At 41.5% G+C, this 21,550-nt stretch overlaps 1 protein-coding gene across 6 annotated transcripts in view; it reads right to left on the reverse strand.

The window, feature by feature from the left end:
- VPS13D (vacuolar protein sorting 13 homolog D) overlaps positions 1 to 21,550 on the reverse strand; it is a 253,975-nt gene that overhangs the window by 120,070 nt on the left and 112,355 nt on the right. For all 6 annotated transcript variants that reach the window (XM_081305180.1, XM_081305183.1, XM_081305182.1 and 3 more), the window contains 9 exons: positions 20,642 to 20,689; positions 18,283 to 18,433; positions 17,886 to 18,096; positions 12,071 to 12,318; positions 10,521 to 10,712; positions 10,083 to 10,209; positions 8,422 to 8,564; positions 5,054 to 5,184; positions 4,220 to 4,395 (listed from right to left, as the gene is read on the reverse strand). In XM_081305180.1, coding sequence (XP_081161306.1) covers positions 4,220 to 4,395; positions 5,054 to 5,184; positions 8,422 to 8,564; positions 10,083 to 10,209; positions 10,521 to 10,712; positions 12,071 to 12,318; positions 17,886 to 18,096; positions 18,283 to 18,433; positions 20,642 to 20,689 — 1,427 coding nt within the window. The remainder of the gene's footprint in view (positions 1 to 4,219; positions 4,396 to 5,053; positions 5,185 to 8,421; positions 8,565 to 10,082; positions 10,210 to 10,520; positions 10,713 to 12,070; positions 12,319 to 17,885; positions 18,097 to 18,282; positions 18,434 to 20,641; positions 20,690 to 21,550) is intronic.

Here is a 21,550-nt window from a genome sequence, read left to right on the forward strand (position 1 = left end):
AGAACCACGTGTCCTGGGCCTGCCGAGGGGGTGTGATGGAAACACCTCACACAGGTAGTGCTATCACTCAAAATGCTGGGCCCAAATGTACATACAGAAAACAGGAGATTCTACAAGGAATCTTCAAAGATGTCAACATCAATAAAGACAAAAAGGGAAAAGTGGGGCTACTCCAGATTAAAGAACACAGAAGAATATGTCAGCCAAGCAAGAAAAATGACCACAGACTACAGGCGACATGGGAGAGGGGCTGCTGTAAGGACATCTCAAGCAGCTTTTTCAGCCTACAGAGACTGATCAGAAAATGTCCTATCAACATTAAATTTCTTCTGTATGTAACATCAGTAATAATCAGAAAAAAATGTCCTTGCTTATAGGTAGTAAGTGCTGGAGTTTCTATGGGTGAACTGGCTCAATGACTTTAATTCACTTTCAAGTGGTTCAGAAATGAAAAAATGTGCACTCACACAGTGGCGCGGGGGTGGGGAGGCCAGCCAGAGAGAGGCAGGCAGGGGTGGGATAGAGCAAAAGGTTGAAAAATCAGTAAATCTAGGTAAGATCTAAGGAAGTTCATTGTTCTACTTTTATAAATTGTTTCCAAATGAAAAAATTGAGGAAAGTAAAAGAAACAGATGGCACAGGCCTGTTCTCAGTAGTTTAGAACTACACTCGCTAAAACTATTTTTAAAGGATTAACAAAAGATACACAAGTCATCTCTCCTCCCTCCCCTTTTTCTGAGCAACTATGAGTAGCTTTACTATTTGATCTAGACTGGCCTCCCGTTCTCCCATGACGGGTCTGGACTGCCTCCACCCGGGCAGGATGCAGACGATAATGGCTGTAGCTTCAGAATCACCTACCTTTTCTCACCCCTTCCCCAAATGAAATCTCCTTTGGAACACCTCGTACCAACAAAGTTCTGGCAAAGTACAACTGAGGGCACATAAGCCCTACACACGCGGCTCCCCCTCAAGTAACCGCCGCACACCCAGGGGCTCCAGGAGCCCAGCTGCACAAGCACAGTCCCTGGACGCAATCCTCACTGGAAAGGGCCCGGGCAGTGTGACTGGGAACGGCCTGCCACTGAGCACACACAGCATTTATAAGTCACATCACAAATACTTTTATTCTGAATAAATACTTTTATTCTATTATTGAATTATTCATACTTCTGTTTCTTCACAGTGGTGTTCTCTGTACAGTACTAATCAGAAAGCTTAAAAGATTGAATTTTGCTTCTAAATGTAAATAGCACTAAATTCATATTTTTAGCTTCAAAAGTATTAATGAAATAAATTAAGACACAAATAAATGGAACAACACTGAGTTCGTGAATGGGAACCATATTGTTAGGGTGTCAATATTACCCAGTACAGTCTAGGCTGCACACAATCCCTGTGAATATCCTAACGGCGTTTTTTTGTTTTGTTTTATTTTGTTTTGTTTTTTTACGACAAAATGGAAAAACCCATCATAAAATTTATATGCATCTCAAGGGATTCTGAATAGAAAAACAATCTTGAAGCACAAGATTTTCTAACTTTTTTGCACTGCTGGGGACGGAACCCAGTGACAAGACCCTTCTGGGTGTAAATGGAATCTCCACACGCCACATAAGGCGAGAGCTAAGCAACTCAGTGAGACCCTGTCTCTATATAAAATACAAAATAGGGATTGGGATGTGGCTCAGTGGTTGAGTAACCCTGAGTTCAGTCCTCACCTTACCATGCACAAACGTCACTCTAATCGGATCAAAGACCGAAAGGCAAGAGCTGAAACTTTAAAACTCCCGGGAAAATGAAGGGGCAAAGCTTTGCGACACTGGGTACGACAACGATTTCTTGGACACAATAACAAAAGTATAAACAGATAAACTGGCTACATCAAAAGTCAACACCACTTCTATCATCACAGAACCCAATCAAAAGTGGAAAGGGCCACCAATGGAATGGGAGAAAATATTTGCAAATCACATATCTGACGAGGAGTTAATATCCAGAACAGAGAATTCCTACATATCAACATGTAACAAACAGTCCAATTCAAAACTGGGCACGGGGCTTGAATAGATGTTTCTCCAAAGACACACAAATGCCCAACAGGTACATGGAAAGATGTTCAACGTCAGACTCATTAGAGAGAAGTGAATTAAAAATACAACGAGGGCTGGAGCTCAGCTCAGTAGAAGTGTGTGTGGTTAGCATGGATGAGCCTGGGGTTCACTCCCCAGGACCACAAAGACAAAACGACACACTACCTCACCCCAAACAGAATGGATACTACCCAAAACCCAGGATAAAATAACATGTTGGTGAGATTGTGAAGAAACCAGAAACCAGCACGCTGTTGGCAGGAGAATAAAATGCTACGATCATTACAGAACACAGCATGATGGTTCCTCAAAAAATTAAACTAGAATGACTGTGTGCTCCAGCAATTCTATGTCTGTGTCTATACCCATAAGAACTGAAGCAGGGTCTTAAAGAGATATTTGGGTTTTTCCTCACTTTTTCTTTTTTTTCAGTGCTGAGGATCAAGCCCAGGACCTCACACCTGGGCTTGATTTAGCACTCTGCCACTGAGCTAAATCCCCCACCTCAAAATATACTCGACTTTTGTGTAGCATGTGTGCGTGGTACTGGGGACTGAACCAGGGCACTCTGCCACAGCTACATCCTCAGTACACCTGCTTGTTTGTTTTGTTTTGTGAGACATGGTGTTTCATTAAGTTGCCCAAGTCTGGCCTTGAACTTTTAATTTTGTGCCTCAGCCTACCAAATGGCCAGGATCATAGGTATGCAACACAGCGCCCAGCTATTGCACAGGTATCTGCATATCCACATTCATAATAGCCAAAAGGTGAAAGCAACTCAAATGTCCAACAAGGGATGAATGAATGACAAAATGTAGGAAAGATATACAAGCCTGAAATATTATTCAGCCTGAAAATTAAAGAAAATTCTGACACTATGCAACATATTGATGAACCTTGAGGGTGTTATGATAAAAGAAATAAGCCAGTCACAAACAAGAGAAATAAGGAGCCAGGCATGGTGGCACACACCTGTAATCCCAATGGCTTAGGGGGCTGAGGCAGGAGGATCATGAGCTCAAAGCCAGCATCAGTGAAGGCGAGAGCTAAGCAACTCAGTGAGACCCTGTCTCTAAATAAAATACAAAATAGAGATTGGGATGTGGCTCGGTGGTTGAGTGTCCCTGAGTTCAATCCCCAGTATCCCCCACACCCCCCAAAAAAGAGAAATAAGGTACAATTCTACTTATATAAAGTACCCTGAGTGGTCACAGTCCTAGAGACACAAAATAGAATGGAGTTTGCCAGGGGCTGGGGGCAAAGGGAAAGGGTTGAAGAATTGCTCAATTGACATGGCTTCAGTTTTGCAAGATGAAGAGAGCTCTGGAAATCACACAATGTAAATACACTTACAGTTGTGAACTGCACACATGAAAATGCTTGAGATGGTAAATTTTACGTTATGTGTTTTTTATGGCAAGTATACTTTGTTTTATCTGGGTAATGTGGTGTGCATCTGCAGTCCTAGCTGCTTGGGAGGCTTCGACAGGATTGCTTGAGCCTAGGAGTTTGAGGCCAAGTTGGATAATACAGCAAGACCTCCTGACCCAAGGGGAAAAAAATTAATAATTAAAAAAAAAAAAGCATTTGGGGCTGGGGTTGTGGCTCAGTGGTAGAGCACTTGCCTAGCATGGTGAGACACCAGGTTCTATCCTCAGAACCACATAAAAAGAAATAAATAAGACAAAGGTATTGTACCCATCTACATTTTTAAAAAATAATAATAATTTAAAAGAAAACAGCATTTGTTTGGATCAGGCAGAGAGGTGGTAGGCTACTCGAGGATACATCTAGTTGATTTCTCTCACTTGGTTTGGAGAGATGTACAAATGTGTAAGAACAGACAAAAACCTTTATAATCAATGTAACCATCTAAATGCAGACAGAATTTTCAGAGGAACCATTCTCTGGGCTCAGAGCTGTCCTGTGGCTCATAACCACAGCACTCTCCATGATGGGCTCATCCCATCAAATGCTCCCGCATAGCTCCCGCATAGCTCCCGCAGCTCTGGGAACTCTGTCTGATCCAGGAACACATGTGCCCATTTCACTAAGAGCAACATGGGCTGACTACATTACTGCATCTCAAACAAGTCTACACTTTGTCTTTGAAAGCTCAAACTTACCTCATATTGATATGAAAGGAATTATTCTTGTTGACCTCAAAGCCTCCAGACCAAATACAATTGGGAACATCCATCAACCTCACACATAAGAGCTGATCATAGTCATTTCGAGGCCAGTGGAACACCACACTGGAGCCAGGAAGGGTGGAGATATAACCTTCGGGATTGGCTGTTCCCTAAGACACAGAAGACCACTGGCTTGAGTCAACAGTTCAGTTCAGCCCAATGTTACCAGTAATACACAAACGTTTACTGAGTGGCCAGGTACTCTGAGCCTCACCCTCTACCAAGAGCCATTTGGATTATTCATATCACAGAGCTTAGTCTTTTTTTTTTTTTTTTTAACTGAGAATTGATCCAAGGGTGTTCTGCCACTGAGCTACATCCTCGGTCCTTTTTATTGAGGGTTTCACTGAGTTGCTAAGGCTGGCCTCAAACTTGTGATCTTCCTACCTCAGCCTCCCAAGTCACTAGAATTACAGGAATGTGCCACTGCACCCCACCAGAACATACCATTGTGATGGGAGATAAGCATGATATTAAAATTCACCATGATTTTTTTTTAAAATACTAAGTATTGAATCCAAGGATGCTTAACTACTGAGCCGTATCCATCCCCAGCCTTTTTTAATATTTTATTTTGAGACAGGGTCTCACTAAGTTGCTTACAGCCTCTCTCAGTTGCCAAAGCTGGATTTGAACTTGCAATCCTTCTGCCTCAGCCACCCCTTGTCCCTGACCCCACTCACTAGGATTACACGAGTGTATTCATCATGCCTGGCTCACTATGCTAACCAATAAGCACTGGTCATTCTCCAAAAGCAAATTGCTTACCTGTCCCCTGGCAAATTCCCTTTGTGCAAATGCAAGCTTGTGAGATGATTTATTGTCTAACAGGTAACGGGGGGCAAAGATGACCATACAGGTGTCAATATATCGACCTCGGCCTTTCTTGACATCAATACCTACAAATACCAAAAAAAAATTTCATAAATTAATCAAAAACCAGAAAATTCTTGGTCTGACAAAAAAAATCATCAGTCTTCACAATTACTCAATTTCTCTGAGAAAACAACTATGTCACTGGGAGGACATCAAGCCTTTCAAGTGCAGAGTGAAATCAGCAACTGCATGCAAAGCGCCAGGGCAACATCAATATGCCCACAACTCCCGATTTCTTCAGGAAGTGTGTGCCCTGTGACAGCAACTGAAACACACAGGCATCCAGTCCCACACCGCAGGCTTCCATTTATGAAACTGACTACCAAGTTTCACGTGATACCTTTCCACCCACATACAGGCATGGAACTTCCCTGGAGAACCTGCCCCTCTTAGAGGACACAGTACGATGTCCAGAGCTCTTAGCTGGATCTAAGAGCTCTGTGCTGCCTGAACTCAGTTGACTGTTGTCAACTTCCTTTTTGTTCACTGTCCAAGAATCCAGCTCAAACCCATTGCTAAGTGTTATAGAATTCATTTTTCTCAAAATAAGTAGATTCTCAGCACCTACTACATATTGGAAAAACAACAGAAGTCAGTCAGAAGAAAATCTTAAAACAAGAAGTTCCAAATAAAGAATTACCTTTAAAAAAAATCTGATAACAATATTTAAAACTAGAACACTCAGTGAGATGAATCGTTCATTCAGACCATAAATACGGGATCTATATTCCAAGTACCGGGCTGGGCTCTGACTGTACAATAATAAAAAATATTTATGGTAGAAATAATAAAAATAACACTTACTGACCTCTTCATATATGCTAGGTCCTCCTCTAAAGGTTTTCCATTTAACCCTCACAATAGCCTTATCAGGTATTTTAATTATTTCCATTTTATAGATGAGGAAACTATGGTATGGAAAGCTAAGTAAGTGGCTCCAGGTAGCATCGCTAGCAGAGGCTAGGCCAGGCTTCAAATGCAGACAGTCTGTACCCAGGGTGCCTCGCCCCTGTGGCCTGCTCAACCCAGGGGCAATGTGCATAAGGACCCAAGGAAGCACTCCACAAGTATGGACAGAACTTTGAAAATGGAAGACTCCGCCTTCTGATATGACAATCAGGTGTCCTAGACTCTAACACCATCCTAGAGTATACATCTTCTAATCCGTTAACTATCTAATGTAAGCCTTGACAATGACTGAATGACCAAGTGAATCACAAGAATAAGCGTATCTGAGACTCGACCTAAGGAATGCCACATAATACTGGGACAGGGAGGTAAGCCTACTGCTTTTCCTTCTGTGATAAACAGAAGAGCTTCAGTTAGCCAAAATCAACAGTATCAGAGTTAGCTGATCAACTAATACAAAGTCTGCCTACAAAAGATACATTTAATTTGATATTACAAAAAGAATCTAAAGTGCCCTAGAACAGCTCAGACACTTCAATATTTGGAAAAAGGTGAGGGTTTTTTTGTTTCTCTTTTCAATTTCGGTCGCCTTGGCACACCCCCTAAAAGTCAAGAGCTGAGATCAAAATGCACAAAATCCTTCTTTCGGGAGGTACACATAAGGCTAACTGGCAAAGTTCTCCCTGGCTTTTCAGCTTGGGATAGTTCTTTACATGATGCTGATCCAATTCCTCAAAATATTCAAGTAGGAGATTCCACAAATTCCGTCAATAACACATGCCGAAATCTCATAAACATTAAGAGTTATAAAGTCCTATCGAAACCTATCTTCCTTCCTTGGTGGAGTGACAAAACTCCAATCACAGTCCTGCCCCTGAATGCACATGCCATGAGCTCAGTGAATGCTCCTCGCATGGCGGTTCCTGTGAACAGTCACTGTATTTCTGGTTTGGTCAGCTCAAAGGAGCATGTTCCATTCCTCTCTGAGGCCTCCCCACAGATGTCCTGACAGCGGCTTCCAGACAGCATGTGGAAAGCCAGCATGAAGCAGCCTTTGCCTACTCAAGTGGTGGAGCAAACAAATGTCAGAAAATGTGAGGAACATTATCTTTAGCTGGAGGATCGAATTAAGTTTATTTCTTTTAGAAATCTTAATATCAACTGTAAGGAGACAGCTTGCATGTCAAGAAATCATGAATATAAATTCAAGTTTAAAAAATCTGAAAAGGAAACTACACTTGTGAGATTCTTTTACTAAGAAATCCTCATACCCTTAAACATGCCCAACTGTGCCCAGGATCCAGGGTAAATATGTAGACTCCACCACAACACCAGATCTTCCTTCTACAACATCACTCTTTTTATCTTCATTGTCCAATACTGCAGCCATTAGCCAAATGTCGCTATTTAAATTTAAGATTCTTAAAAATGAAGAGTGAAAGTTCCACTCCTCAGTCACACTCGCCACATTTCTCAAGAACGTTCTGTCAGCTGCTCAGCAGCCACACATGGCTAATGGCTGCCACATCAAACAACACAAAACAGGACATTTCCATCCTCACAAGGGGTCCTACTGGACAAGGCAGGTCTAGGTGGTGTGCAATGTCAACACCACAAACGGCTGTGAGGTCCTTGGAATCAGACACTCTCACAGGGACAGGGACACACTGTAACTGATCGCAACCCTTAGGACACTCCCTCAAGTATGCCCCAGTAGCTCTAAAGCACAGGGTACTGCATCCTCCCCTGCCCTTCCTGCCTCCAGAAGCTAAGCAAGTCTGGAGGCTGCTAATGACTAAGCCACCAAGTGTCTTTTATTATATTTTCTGCCTCAAATTCACACACCCCCATTCTAATCCTACTTCTGACCCAGACTTCCCCTTTGCCTCTAGGCAAGTCACTTAACCTCTCTGCTTTAGTTTCAGAGAGAACAATGCTTCTTACCCTCTTAGGGTTTGCAAATTTTAATGAATGCGTGGGAATTCTTGAAGGATAAAAAGCATTCTGAGTGTTCCTATTATTCCCCTGAAAAACAAGGATTCAAGACAAACTGATACTTTCCTGACACAGGTGAGCCTGAAATTAAACAGCCATAGACCTCAAAAGGGCAGTGTTTAGGTGGCTCCTCAGATCCCTAGGAGAATAGATCTGCGTTGATATCAATATTGCATGCAGAGAGCAGGTATCTGACCCACCGTCAAATGAGAAAATCAGCACTTGTAGCCAGGCCAAAATGCACTGCCAGCTAATTCCTCTAAGCCTAAAGTCACTAGCCAATGATTCTGTCTTCTTTTTTTTCTTTTTTTTTTAGCCAATGATTCTGATCCTCCCATTGCCCAAATGTAACCCACCAATGTTATAGATCAGCCCTGGGCGGTTTCCTTGCTGGATGACTTTCAAAGCTCGGACACCACTACCACCATCCAGGGAGAAGCCCTGACACCAGCCCGGCATGCCTTCAGGATGAATCCCCCTTCCGATTCTCATCGTGCAGCTGTGGGGCAGAAAAGCAAAGATGTATATATTCATCCACAAGCAAGTCTTATCTACCTCGTCTAATCAGGAAACACTAGTGTGGCTAGCACCCAGTTAGGCCTCTAACACTGACTTCGTCCTCACTCTCATGTGAATCCCCAGGAGTGAGAAAATTAATCAGTGATCAAACCCTCATCTTAAGATGTAGCCGCATTACAACAGTATATGAAATGCTTGGACATCTACAAATGAACACTTTAGGAGAGAGCACAGGATTCTATGAGAATAAAACATGAGGAATATGCTACAGTTTCTACTATTCCCCTGAAAATCAAGGAGTCAAGAAAAAAAAGCCAAGAACAGTATGTAAGAAGGTGCGGCTGACAGCACGTCGCCTCCAGAAACTGAGACCCTCATATCAGCAAAGCACCGTCCAGTTGGCTGGTGTCCAGTCAGATCCTGGAAATATAACTCCTAAGTGTGTGCTCCAGGTCCACCACGAACAAGCGATGCAGCCCTGGGCACAGGGCACGCTGGCCATGAGCCTCAGTCTCCTCATCTTAAAATATAACTATCTCCTGAGTCACTGGCATGCTGGGGAGAATCCAACAGGATGGTCTAGATGGAAACACTCTGGAAACTGTGAATCCCATGGATAAAGTCAACCATGACAAATGCTCAGCCCTAGATCTAAAACTGTCAAAATCTTTGATAAACAGAAGGAGACAGGGCTTGCTGAATGTGTCAAGAGGCTGGCTGAGTCTCCGACAAGAGCCGGAACTCTGATTCCAACACTAATCTAGATTCCAGTCTCTCTGGAAAACACATCTGTATCCACTGAGTGCAGTACTCCGGAAACCTTCCTGTTAAGTTTTCTGCCAAATTCTATAGATGATGGCGTGTGCCATTTTAGCAGTATAAGATACATCCATTTATCTCTGGATTAGGGCTATAAAATTAGAAGACTCCTATAAAAAGCAGAATGTCAAAACCAAGAACAAAAGTGAATTAACATTCCTACCATACATTAAAAGGACATGTTATCTAATCCTCACAGTTGTTATTTTTCCCAGCTGTGAAACATGCAATGAGTGTTTTAAGACCATGAGAAGGCACATTTTGGAGCTCAAAACCTTCCACTAATAGCCCTGATTGGGCCAATAGGGCCAAAGGGCCAGTCCGGCTGCTCTCTGATGCCCACTCCTTTGCCAAGGCTACAGGAAAAGAGAAACTGCAGAGAAGAGAAGGGACATACAGGTTTCTCTTCATCGGCCCAGTTATAAATAGGAGAACTCCTTCAATAACATGTAAAATAAAACTAGCTTTCATTATAAACCAACAAATGGTTTATTTTCAGGATCAAATAACACAGAAATTAGATCCGAAAAAATCCCATTAGGTCATGGTTCTAGTCCTCTGCCAAGTCAGGACTGTTATCTACAGTATAGTTCCACTTACTCGGATATATTATAGCCTTTGCTAATTTCTCCCCTTCCCTAGGAGCTTATTTCCCCTTCTCATAAATAACTGTACTCACAGGTTTGGCTGCTCTTTGTCAGAATAGCAGAATAAGAGAGGGCTCAGGCTCCGGGCCAACTCGTGTTCCTCAAACTGGCCTGCAGCATCTGTCTTTGCATTGTCCTGTCTGAAGATCAGTGGTAACCCTTTAGGAAGGATGGAAAAAGTTTATATCAAACAATCCCACCCAGTCTTCCCATCAAAGATACAAATGGTAAACGGGGGGATGTGGAATCGGCAAGGGGGAAAATAGTGAAAACTGAATTTTGTGGGCTCAATCTGTTATCTAAGGACGGTTTTGACCATGATTAAGCACATATCATGGAATCAGGAAAGTCTCAGCAGCTTAGACTGTTGAAGTCATCTATTTGCATTGGCTCCATTTAGTTAGCAGAGCAAATATGTCGGAATTCCCATGACCAACCCCAAGGCTTACTGGGAAAGCCTATGTACATACCTGTTTTGTTAATGAGCCAATATGGAGCGGAAATGAAGATCTTTAAGGACCCTTCTGCTCGACATACAATCCGGATGGTGAGGTTCAGCTGCCGCCGGTTGATGTCATAGAGTCGCATTCTTACCATATAGTTTTGGGTCCCAGGTGGAATGAGCAATTCTTTACAGAGGGGAAAGTTCTCCAATGACACCCCTAAAGAAGGTACAGCTATTGTCTTTCTGGATTCTCACTACTCGAGTTTGTCAAAATAGTTCACAGCAAAATTAAATTGGATTCCTTTTTGGAAAAATAACTAATAACCTCAAAGGCCATTTTCCTCTAGCTGGGATAAGAACAAAAGGAACAGATCAGATGGCCCGGAAGTCATACTAGGAAGCTACACTGCAAATGAGATGAATCAGAGTTCCAAAAAGCTACCAACAATGATTATCAGAGGAGTCATAAGTCAGACCCTGTGCTCCAACCTTCCTTCCAATCCCCAGTCTGGTCTTATTATCTGCATGATATGGAGCAAGTTATTGAACTTCTCTAGGTCTCATCTGCAAAAGGTGGTAGTAACAGGATCTACACGGCAGAACTGTGAGTAGCACGTAACGTAGCACACGGCGCTGAACACAAGGGGCACTGGTGGGAGGCCAGGCCTGCGTTATACAAGGCCTTGGTCAACATGTGAAGAAATACAGAAAACTCACTACTTAAATGCCAAATTTTTTTCTATTTATTTTTATCTATTTTTCTCTAGAATGAATGACTACAGGCCAAGGGTACAGCCCAGTGGTAAAGGGCTGGCCTACAGGAGTAACTACCATTGCACTGTTTTCCTTTTCTAAATGAAGTTCAAGGATCTATCCGGTTGCAGAAACATAATCTTGTCACTGTGGCACATACTGCCAAAGGTCAATGAGTTTCAAGTTGTTGAGCTCAAAAATGGAGATAACACCTGTCCGATATGGAAATGTGTACTCCCGTGCAGATCAAGTGAGATAATGTAGTAAACGAGCTTCCAAAACTGTATATAGAGAAATATCGACGTTGTTATTACCTGAACATGTCTGTGGCAGTCTTAAATATATCTTCTGCCCAAACAACAGATGTACCTCTTTAAGTGCTGCAAATGTGATTCTCTACCCTGACTTGCTCACCCCTACAACTGAAAATTACTTGTTGCACTGAACATTTTAACCTCCATTTCTTCATCAGTGAAGTGGGACAAATCACTATTGCTGTCAGGATGACAGGAGATCACATGTGAGAAAGAGCCCAGGTGATGCTGGGGACACAGGAGCTCAGCCACATTCACCCCTTCCCTAAAAACAGCTCATTCTGCAGCTAAGAAAAGCCGGGCTAAAGACACAGAGTGACTGAATACCATGTGAGCATGTCCTCTGCAAACCTCTGGTTCATTTTTTCCTAGCTGCACACCTGCTCTGAGCCAGCTTACTAAGACATGACAGGTGCCGCAATTTCTCCAAGATGTTTACTGAGTAGTCTAAATGCTCACTGATCTCTTCCCAGGATTGCTATAAATGACCCAACAGCAACAGCCTTACCCAGCTCGATGTTCTGGGACGTATCAGCAGTGTGGAGGGCCACCTCTCTTCCAGGTTTCAGGGTTCCATTAATTGGCATTCCTTTGACATAGAAGTCAAGTTCACAAGGCAGCAGATTACAGATCACCACAGTTGGCAGAAGATATATGGTATGCCCTGGCTGTCTGAAAATCTGTTTTGCACTGTCAGAAAATATGTTTGAGGGCATGTAATCGGGATAATTCTCTTTCTTTATAGCCACACAAAACCTATGAAAACAAAATGGTGTGAAAATCATCAGCCTGAATGAAGAACTCAATTTTTTTTCTCCTTAATTAAATAATATCAAAATAACTCAATAAGTCAGTAAGATATTTGCATTTTTTAATACAAATACATCTACTGAAATCTAATACAAAATGCGTGGATTTTAAATATTCAATTTGATGAGTTTGGGCAATTATATACTCCTCTATAACCACCACTCAAGAACAAGTCACAGACCATTTTCTCACCCCAGAAAACTCTCTCCTGTCCCTTTCCAACCAATATTCTCTCCCTGTCATCCAAGTAACCACTCTCTGGAACTCGCTGCTATGGATCAGGCCCATCTGTTCCTGAGCTACACGTAACGGCAACAGGCGGGGCACTGCTCCATGCGCTCCTTCTTCCTGCTTCCTGTGAAGTTTCACCAGGGTCAGTCGTGCCCACCATACCTGACTCTCTTTCCTTGCCTGGTGGTCTGTCCGGCTGAATATCACTGGTTCTTTACTCACCATCCTGTTGATATCCACCTGGGCTGTTCCCAGCTTATGGCTACATGAGCCTTCTGATGCAAGCATCTTTATGGACACAGGCCTTCGTGTCTTTTAGGTAAACACCTACAAATGGACTTGCTGGGTCCTTTGCTTTATTAAGAAACTGTCACACATTTTTCCAAAGCAGCTGTATCATTTCACATTCTCACCAGCTCTTTATGAGAGTTTCCCATACCTTTACCAACATTTGGTGTTGTCAATACTTTTTATTTTATTCGTCCTAGTGAGAGTACAGGGTCACTGTGGTTCAGAGCTGCATTTCCCAAATCATCACTGATGATGACCAACTTTTCATTTTTCTATTGGCAATTTGTACGTTATCTTCTGTAAACTATCAGTTCAAGTCTTTTGACTATTCTTGTTAGGTTATTTTAAAATTTTTATTTCAAGAAGTTCTTTATGTGTTCTATTAAAAACTGTCAGATATATATTTTTTCCCCAAATTTGTGGTTTATCTGTTTATTTTCTTATTGATGCCTCCTGCTAAACCAAAAACTTTTTAAAAAGTCCAATGTCTCTAATTTTTCTTTGGTATTTAGTGCTTTCTGTGTAATAAATCTTCTATCCCATTGATCTACATTCATGTCTTAATGAAATAACACTGACTATGAATAATAATACTGTGACTCTACACTGAGTTTTGAAAATAGGTTTTGTAAGTCCTCCAACTTTTTGTTGTTATTTTTAAAGATGACATTGAATATTCTAGATTTCTTGCATTATCTAAGATTAGCTCCCCTATTTCTTCAAAGCAACCATCTGTAGATCTATTTATTGAGAATGGACATCTTAATGATACCGAGTCTTCCAATCCATTAATATGGAATATCTTTTCACTTAATATTTTTAAAATTTCTCTTAGAAAGGTTTTGTAATTTCTCAAGTAGAAGACTTGTACATCATTTGTTAGATTGAGTCCTGGGTATTGAATTTTTTTTAGAGTTATTATAAATGGCATTTTTCTAAAATCACATTTTCTAATTGTTTATTTATGGCTAGAATATAAGCATACAATTAATTTCTACTGATTGACCTTGAACCATCAGATTTTAGCCAATTAGGTCTATGCGATTTTCTACATATCTAATTAGGTCATTTGAAAATAACAATAATTTTATTTCTTTTCAGATTTTCATGCTTTTTCAATTTCTTTTCTTTTTTTTTTTTTTTTTTTTTTTTTAGTTGTCAATGGAACTTTATTTTATTTATTTATATGCGGTGCTGAGAATAGAACCTAGTGCCTCACACATGCTAGGCAAACGTTCTACCACTGAACCACAACCCCAGCCCCACTTTTTTGATTTCTTATTTATATGATTTACTTGCCTTACTGCAATGGCTAGGACTGCTACTACTATGTTAAGTAGAATGCTGGTTCCTGATCTTGAGGGAAAAGGGTTTAATGTTTCACTGTCAAGTATTATGTTAGCTGGGCACGGTGGTGCATGCCTGTAATCCCAGTGGCTCAGGAGGCTAAGACAGGAGGATCATGAGTTTAAAGCCAGCCTCACAGCTTAGCAAGGACCTAAGCAACCTAAGTGAGACCCTGTCTCTAAATAAAAAAGGGACAGGAATGGGGCTCAGTAGTTAAGGGTCCTTGGGTTAAATCCCCAGCACACACACAAAAAAGTACAATGTTAACTGTATGTTTATCACATATGCCCTTGAGAAGGGAACTTTTTCAAGTTCCTAGTTTGCTGGCTATGAAGAACTGAACGTTTGTGTTGCCCAAAAATTCATATGTTGAAGCCCTAACACTCAATGTGATAGTATTTGGAGGTGATTAAGTTTATCATAAAGTCACAGAGGTGGGATGGACCCCATGATGAAATTAACACACTCATAAGAGAAAGAGGAGAGGCGAGAGCCTGGCATTTCTCTCCACCTTGTAAGGACATGGGAAGAAGGCAGTCATCAGCAAGCCAGAAAGAAGGCATTCTCTAGAACCAAATTTCTACCTTGATCTTGTACTTTCCAGCCTCCAGAACTATGAGGAACAAATGTCTGCTGTTTAAGCCTCTTGGTCTACAGTGTATTGTTATAGCAGCCTCAGCTAAGACACTGGGCATCACCGTGAATGGGTACTGAATTCCATCAAATGCTATTTTTCTTTGCATGTACCAAGATGATCTGATGTTTTTCTGTTTAGTCTCTTAAAATGGTAAATTACTTTTTTTGATTTTATTTAATTTTCAAATGTTAAACTGATCTTGCATTTCTGGAATAAACCCCACTTGCTGAATTATACTTGGTAACATTTTGTTGAAGACATTTGTAGCTCTTTGGGGGGGCCACTAGTACTTAGTTTCCTTATAGTTATCTATATAGGTTTTGGTGTCAGGAACATGCTGGCCTCATAAAATGAGCCAAGAATGTCACGGTTTAGATACTAGGTATCCCCCAAAAGCTCTTGTGTGAAATAGTGCAAGAAAGGTTCTGACATTTAGAGAAGAAATGATCGGGTTATTAGAATGTTGACTTAATCAATGTGTTAGTCAGGGGCTAACTGGGGGTAACTGTAGGCAGGTAGGCTACGGCTGGAGGAGGTGTGGCAGGGCACGCTTTGCAGGTGTATATTTTGTCCTTGTTGAGAGGAGCGCCCTCTCTGCTTCCTGGTGCCATGTTCCCAGCAGCTTTCCCCTGCCATGCACTTCTGCCCTGATGTCAGCCTCATCTAGGATCTAAGGAATGGAAATGACCATGTGAAACCATGAGCCACAAAATAAATTTTCCTCCTCTAATTGTTCTTGTCAGGTCTTTTGATCACAGCAACAAAAAAGCTGACTGAAACAAGAACTGTTTCCTCCTCTTCTATTTTCTGAAAAATCTTGTTTAGAACTGGTATTATTTCCTTCTTAAATGTCTGTAGAATTAACTAGTAGAGTCATATGGCCTTTGGAGTATTCTTTGTGGGAAAGCTTTTTTATAAATTAATTTTTTAATCTAGGTGTGGGTGGTGTACACCTATGATTCCAGGAACCTGGGAGGCTGAGGCAGGAGGATCACCAAGCCTAAGGCCAGTCTCAGCAACTCAGTAAGACCCTGTTTCAATATAAAAAAAAATAGTGATGGATAGGTAGCTCAGTGGTAGAGCACTCCTGGGTTCAATCCTTAGCGCCAAAAAAAATTAAAATTTTAAAATAGATATCAGTATCTTTGTATTTTCTTTTTTAAAATATATTTATTAGTTGTTGATGAATTTTTTATTTTATTTATTTGTATGTGGTACTGAGAATCGAACCCAGTGCCTCATGCATGCTAGGCAAGCGCTCTACCCCTGAGCCAATGTCCCAGCCCTATCTTTGGATTTTCTATTTCTTCTTTGTTAGTTCTGACAATTTGTGATTGCAAGAAGGTATTATTTAAGTATGGAATTTAATGATATAAAATTATTCTTATCTCTTTTTTATCCTTTTAATGCCTATAGGATCTGTAATAATATCTCCTTTAATTCCTAATATTGATCATTTTAACTCCTTATATTGGCAACTTCTGTTTTATCTTTTCTTCTTGGTCAGTCTTGCTAGAATATTAACAGATTTATGAGGTTTTGGGGGTTTTTTTTGGTAAAGACAATTTTGACATTGTTGATTTTGTTTTTTAGCTCATTGGTTTCCACCTATTTTTGCTTCCTTTTTCTACCTGTTTTTAATTTGCTCTTCTTTTTGTATCTTCTTAATAAAGAAGATTAAATCAGTAGTTTTTGTGTCTTCCTCATTTGCTAATAGACCCATTAAAAACTGTAACTTCTAGGAACTGCTTTTTGTTGCATCCCTCATATTTTAACATGTCTGGCTTTTTCATTATTGTTCAATTTAAAATATTTTCTAATGTCTTTTGTGATTTCTTCTTTGACCCATGGGGGTCCTTTGGAAATATACTGTATAATTTCTGAACATTTGGGGATTTTCTGGGGATCTTATTGTTGTTGATTTCCAGTTTAATTCTACTGTGTTCAGAAAGCAGTCTGTATGATTTAATTCTTTAATATTTATCAATCCTTGTTTCATGACCCAGCAGATGGTTATCTCTTAATGAATGTTCCACACGTTCTTGAAAAGAAGGTAGCATCTGGAATTGTTGGACAAAATATTCTATGAATGTCAACTGGAACACACTGGTTGATGGCACTGTCCAAATGCTTTTTTGGGGTTTTTTCTTAGTTTTTTTTTTCCTATAAATTTCTAAAAGTATTAAAATGAACACTGTGGATATACATTTATCTATTTCTCCCTTCAGTCTATTAAAAACTAGGAAGTCTGGAAAAAGGATATACTGGAATTCTTTACTATTCTGGTACTCCCCCTAAATGTTTGTTTGGGGGGGGTTGGGGTTTTTTTTTTGGTGATACTGGGAATTGAACGGGAACGGGCCTTGAGTACGCTAAGCAAATGCTAAACCACTGAGTTATGAACACCTGTCTTCACTGTAAACTAAACAAAAGTTAACAATCTCTCATCTAGATGAGTTGAAAGACCAAGTTCATAAAGGTCTCATGATAGACAGCAATCCAGTGTCTTTTCCACCATTGAATCTAATAACATATTACTTATACCCTGTATGATAGGAAAACAATGAGTTTAAATGGCTACGCAATCTCATAAAAATGTTCCAGAAAGTCAGTATTAGGTACATGAATCTTTACCTAAAATATTTAAAAATTTTTCATTCAAAAAATCTCCCAGCCCCAGGATTTTGCTTCCTAATTTATACAGGAGTGGGTTAACCTGAAGCTTTTTTCGTTCCCTCCCTAAGGATGTGTCTGCACCTTACGCTCCAGCATACCTACAACACTCTGTCTATCTGGGAGAACAGTGTGTGCCAGTTGGTTGGCCGTAAATGATAAGTGACCCCATGCCACGCCAGGGGTAAGCCTGGAGTTCCCATGGACTTGAGCTCAAGAGTAATCTCGGATTCTAGATAAACACAACTGAGTGCTGAGAGAACCAATGCCAGAAGAGCCAGCCTGCAGGAGGGAAGCCAAGGCCACCTGCACAGCAGGGCAGTGTGACACACACCTGAAGAAGCGGCTCTTCTCCGTGTCCATGGAGTGGCACTCTCGCTTGCTGCTGCTCACCTCTGCAGTCTTCACCACATTGGTCCAGTGAATAGGAGCCTTACAGAAAAAGACGCCCAATCCTTTGGGCCGTGCCTGCAGCCGCCAGGAGGTGAGGTGCAAAGGCACAGCGAAGGAGTCCCCGGGCATGATGGCGGGCAGCACCACCGGCTCTGCCACAGAAACAGGTATTAGCACCTCGGTGGTGATCCTCCTTGAGAGACTGACTGTGGCAGACAGGAAGCAGGCAGACTGTGCATGCTAGCTGCCTGGGGACAGTCTCACTGGGGAGAGAGTGGGGACAACAACCAACAGTTGTTCACAAAGCATTCACTACGTTCTAGACAAGCAGCACATACTGTCGGGGGCTGATGGGCTGTCCAGCCGAAGTTCCATTGGTGTCTCGAGTCTATTCCTCACAATGAGGGCGGAACGCACTGTGATGACCTTCCGAGCACTGCCTTCCATGGTCACAGCAAAGACCACCCTGACGGGTGGGAGCGAAGAGAACTATGGGAGAGACAGACACAAAATAGCCGTGCCGCTAAAAACCCAGGAAGTACAACAGCAGAACCAGAAGGTCTGTGTGGGGCGCTGTGTGTGCGCGTGGTCCTGGGGACTGAACCCAGGTGCTCTACCTCAGAGCTACGTCCCCAGCCCTTTCTGTTTTTATTTTGAGACAGGGTCTTGCTAGGTTGTACAGACTGGCCTCAAACCTTTAATTCTCCTGCCTCAGCTTCCCAAATCCTAGGATTACAGGAGTGTGCCACCGTGCCTGGCTTAAAAGTATTATAATTATCACAGCTCTCAGTGAAATTATCATCAAACCCTAAAGCATTTGGCTGAAAAGGAAGTGAAAGTGCTATAAACACATACTATTAAACACAGCCACTTCCAAAAACATCTACAAAAATAAATAACATACTCCAATGTGATATCACGAAGTGTGCCACAAAGAATATACTCCAAGGCCTCCAGACACATTATAAAGAACCCCCGCTAAGACTGTGGCAATGACCTACCCCATTTTACAAACTTCCCGCAATATGCCCTTGGGTTCCCACATGTCAAACTTTATGTGGAAACTGTGGAGGAGACTTGTTTTCAACTCCATTGCAGGGGATTAATTGACACTACTTGTCTAGAACGTAGTGAAGATCATCACAGCAGCTAAAATAGAAACACTGAAGAAGACTCTGCAACACAGTGCATGATTTACTTCCTGTGGCACTTTCCTCTCAGATTAACAAGAGATTGAGGAAATGTTTCTTGAACACTAACAATGTGCATTTGGGTGTTGCCCAAAACAGAAAGATGCCTCCGAGAGTCCAGCCTGTCGCCATAGACCCCGGGGTGCTGGGCAGGGTGGCCTGCGCTGGCTCTTTCACGGGCACAGACGCCGCCTGTCTCTAAGAGCCACCCCACTTGCCCTCTAGGCTCTTGCTATTCGTTGACATTCCTACAGAAAAACCAATGTTTATACTTCAAAGAACTTTAAAAACAAACTTGTCTTTCTTCCCGATCCTCCTCCAGGCTCTGTGTAGTGCTCAGTCTTTTATAAACAAGATGCTGAGGTTCAGAAACAATGTCTTTTCAGCCGTGGGTGGCAGCTACTGCGTCCTGGTGCCATGTGTTCACTCACACCTTCAACAGACATTCTGGGCTACTACCATGTGCCTTTTTTTTTTTTTTTAATGCACAAAGTAATACCCTGGGCCCACAAAAGAGAAGGTTTCTGATAATGCTGCTCTTGGAAAGAGAGAATGCTTTTCACAGGAGAAACAAAATACACCACATTCCAGTGTCTTATTCTGCAGTTTTTTTATTAAAGTAAACAGTATGTAAAAATCCACCTAACAAATAAGAAAGCAAAGCTCTCTGTTTTCAACCAAGCCTTCTGGGAAGTCCAAATGAAAAAGAAAACTAATTTTATGGAGTGTTTTCAGAGGGACACAATCCTAGGCACAAATCATCATCCAAGTTCAGGTCTCCCTGGCCTAGCCCCAGGTAGGCCTGGATAAAGTCAAGGCCAACCAACAGCAATCTCCATGCTCTGCTTACAGGCCTGCCTGAATGTTCACATTTCAAAACTTACTTGGGGAGAAGACAGTTTTAGGCAAAAGCCTAAAAAGAGTTTTTAATGCCACTTTTGCCTGTTGCAAAACACTGAAGAAGGACTCCACAAGACAGTACATGATTTACTTCCAAAGCTAAATGGGGGGTGAGTGAGGATCTTACAATTTTTCCTTCTTTCTTACTTTCATGACCTCTGGATTCCAGCAAATGAAATATAGAGTATAGTGTACTTCTATTTTAACTTAGAAATAAAAGGAAACCTTGCACAAAAACATCTGCCTGCTCTCCTTCCCTGGAATTCTCGGTCACAAAAACAAAATTAGGAGCAAACATTTTCTTGGAAGTTCCTGAAAGAGGAAGGTAACTATTCATACACAAGGGCAGAGATAATCTTAATCACATACACATCACAAAGTCCTCTGATCATCAAGAGACATACATGTGGTCCAGCGCAGTGCACATACTCAAAAACCACAATGACAGGGCTGGAGTTGTGGCTCAGTGGTAGAGCACTTGTCTTGCGTGCATGAGGCCCTAGGTTCGATCCCCAGTACCACATAAAAATAAAAATATTGTGTCCATCTACAACTAAAAAAAAATATTTTAAAAAACCCACAATGATAGCAGGAAAATTATACTTACATAAACCTGGGGATGTATAATATTTGTTCTGCTGCTCGGGCTGCCAATCTAAGAAAGATCCATAAATCAGATTCAGCACAGGCCTAAGGTGTTAGCATCATTAAATTCAATGACAATATTCAAAGAGTGGTATTTGAGAATATTTTTCAGGTGAAATATGATTACTATGAAGGTAAAACATCTCTTGAAAAATTTGGACAAAACAATATTCTTTCTACACCATCCTGTGTGTGCAAAATCTCTTCAGGACACATCCATCTGGTCCTTTTGTTACCAGATATGAAAGTAATCCGAGAAATAAAAGTCGTTTCTCATTTATTAGATTTTTCCCCAAGATAGTTGAGACACCAGAGACCACCATGAAAATGAACACTTATTAAACAGTATTCTCCAAAAATAGGCTGATCACACAACAGTGGATGGCTCTCTTGGTAGTAGAGAAGAATTTAGGGACAGAGCTAAAATGATCAAGGAGCAACATTATAAGAAACATTAGAAAGACAGTATGCACTTAGGGAGCTTAACACCAGGGCACACCATCAGAGAAGCTGTCCCTTGATGCACAGGTTCTGCGTGCGGGTTCAACCAATAGCGATCCCATGGTGTGCAGCTGGGCCTACATTGCTTTGCACCTCCACTGAGCGTGTGCAAACTCTGCTTTTCTAGTCTTTATTTCCTTAACGGCACAGTATAGCAACCACTTGTGCTGCACTGACACTTTCTTAGGTAGAAGTAGTAACCTAGAGATGACTTAAGCGCCGGGAGAATGCAGGGAGGTGACATGAAGACATTCTGCCACTTCACACAGGGGGTGTAAGCATGAGGACTTTGGTGTAGGGGTTGTCAGAATTCCTGGAACTGATCCCCCATGGATGCCAAAGGATGACTATACTCGTGGTTGGCAGATCC

Source organism: Spermophilus citellus (genome assembly GCF_964194105.1).
Source record: "Spermophilus citellus genome assembly, chromosome: 9".
Taxonomy (NCBI): domain Eukaryota; kingdom Metazoa; phylum Chordata; class Mammalia; order Rodentia; family Sciuridae; genus Spermophilus; species Spermophilus citellus.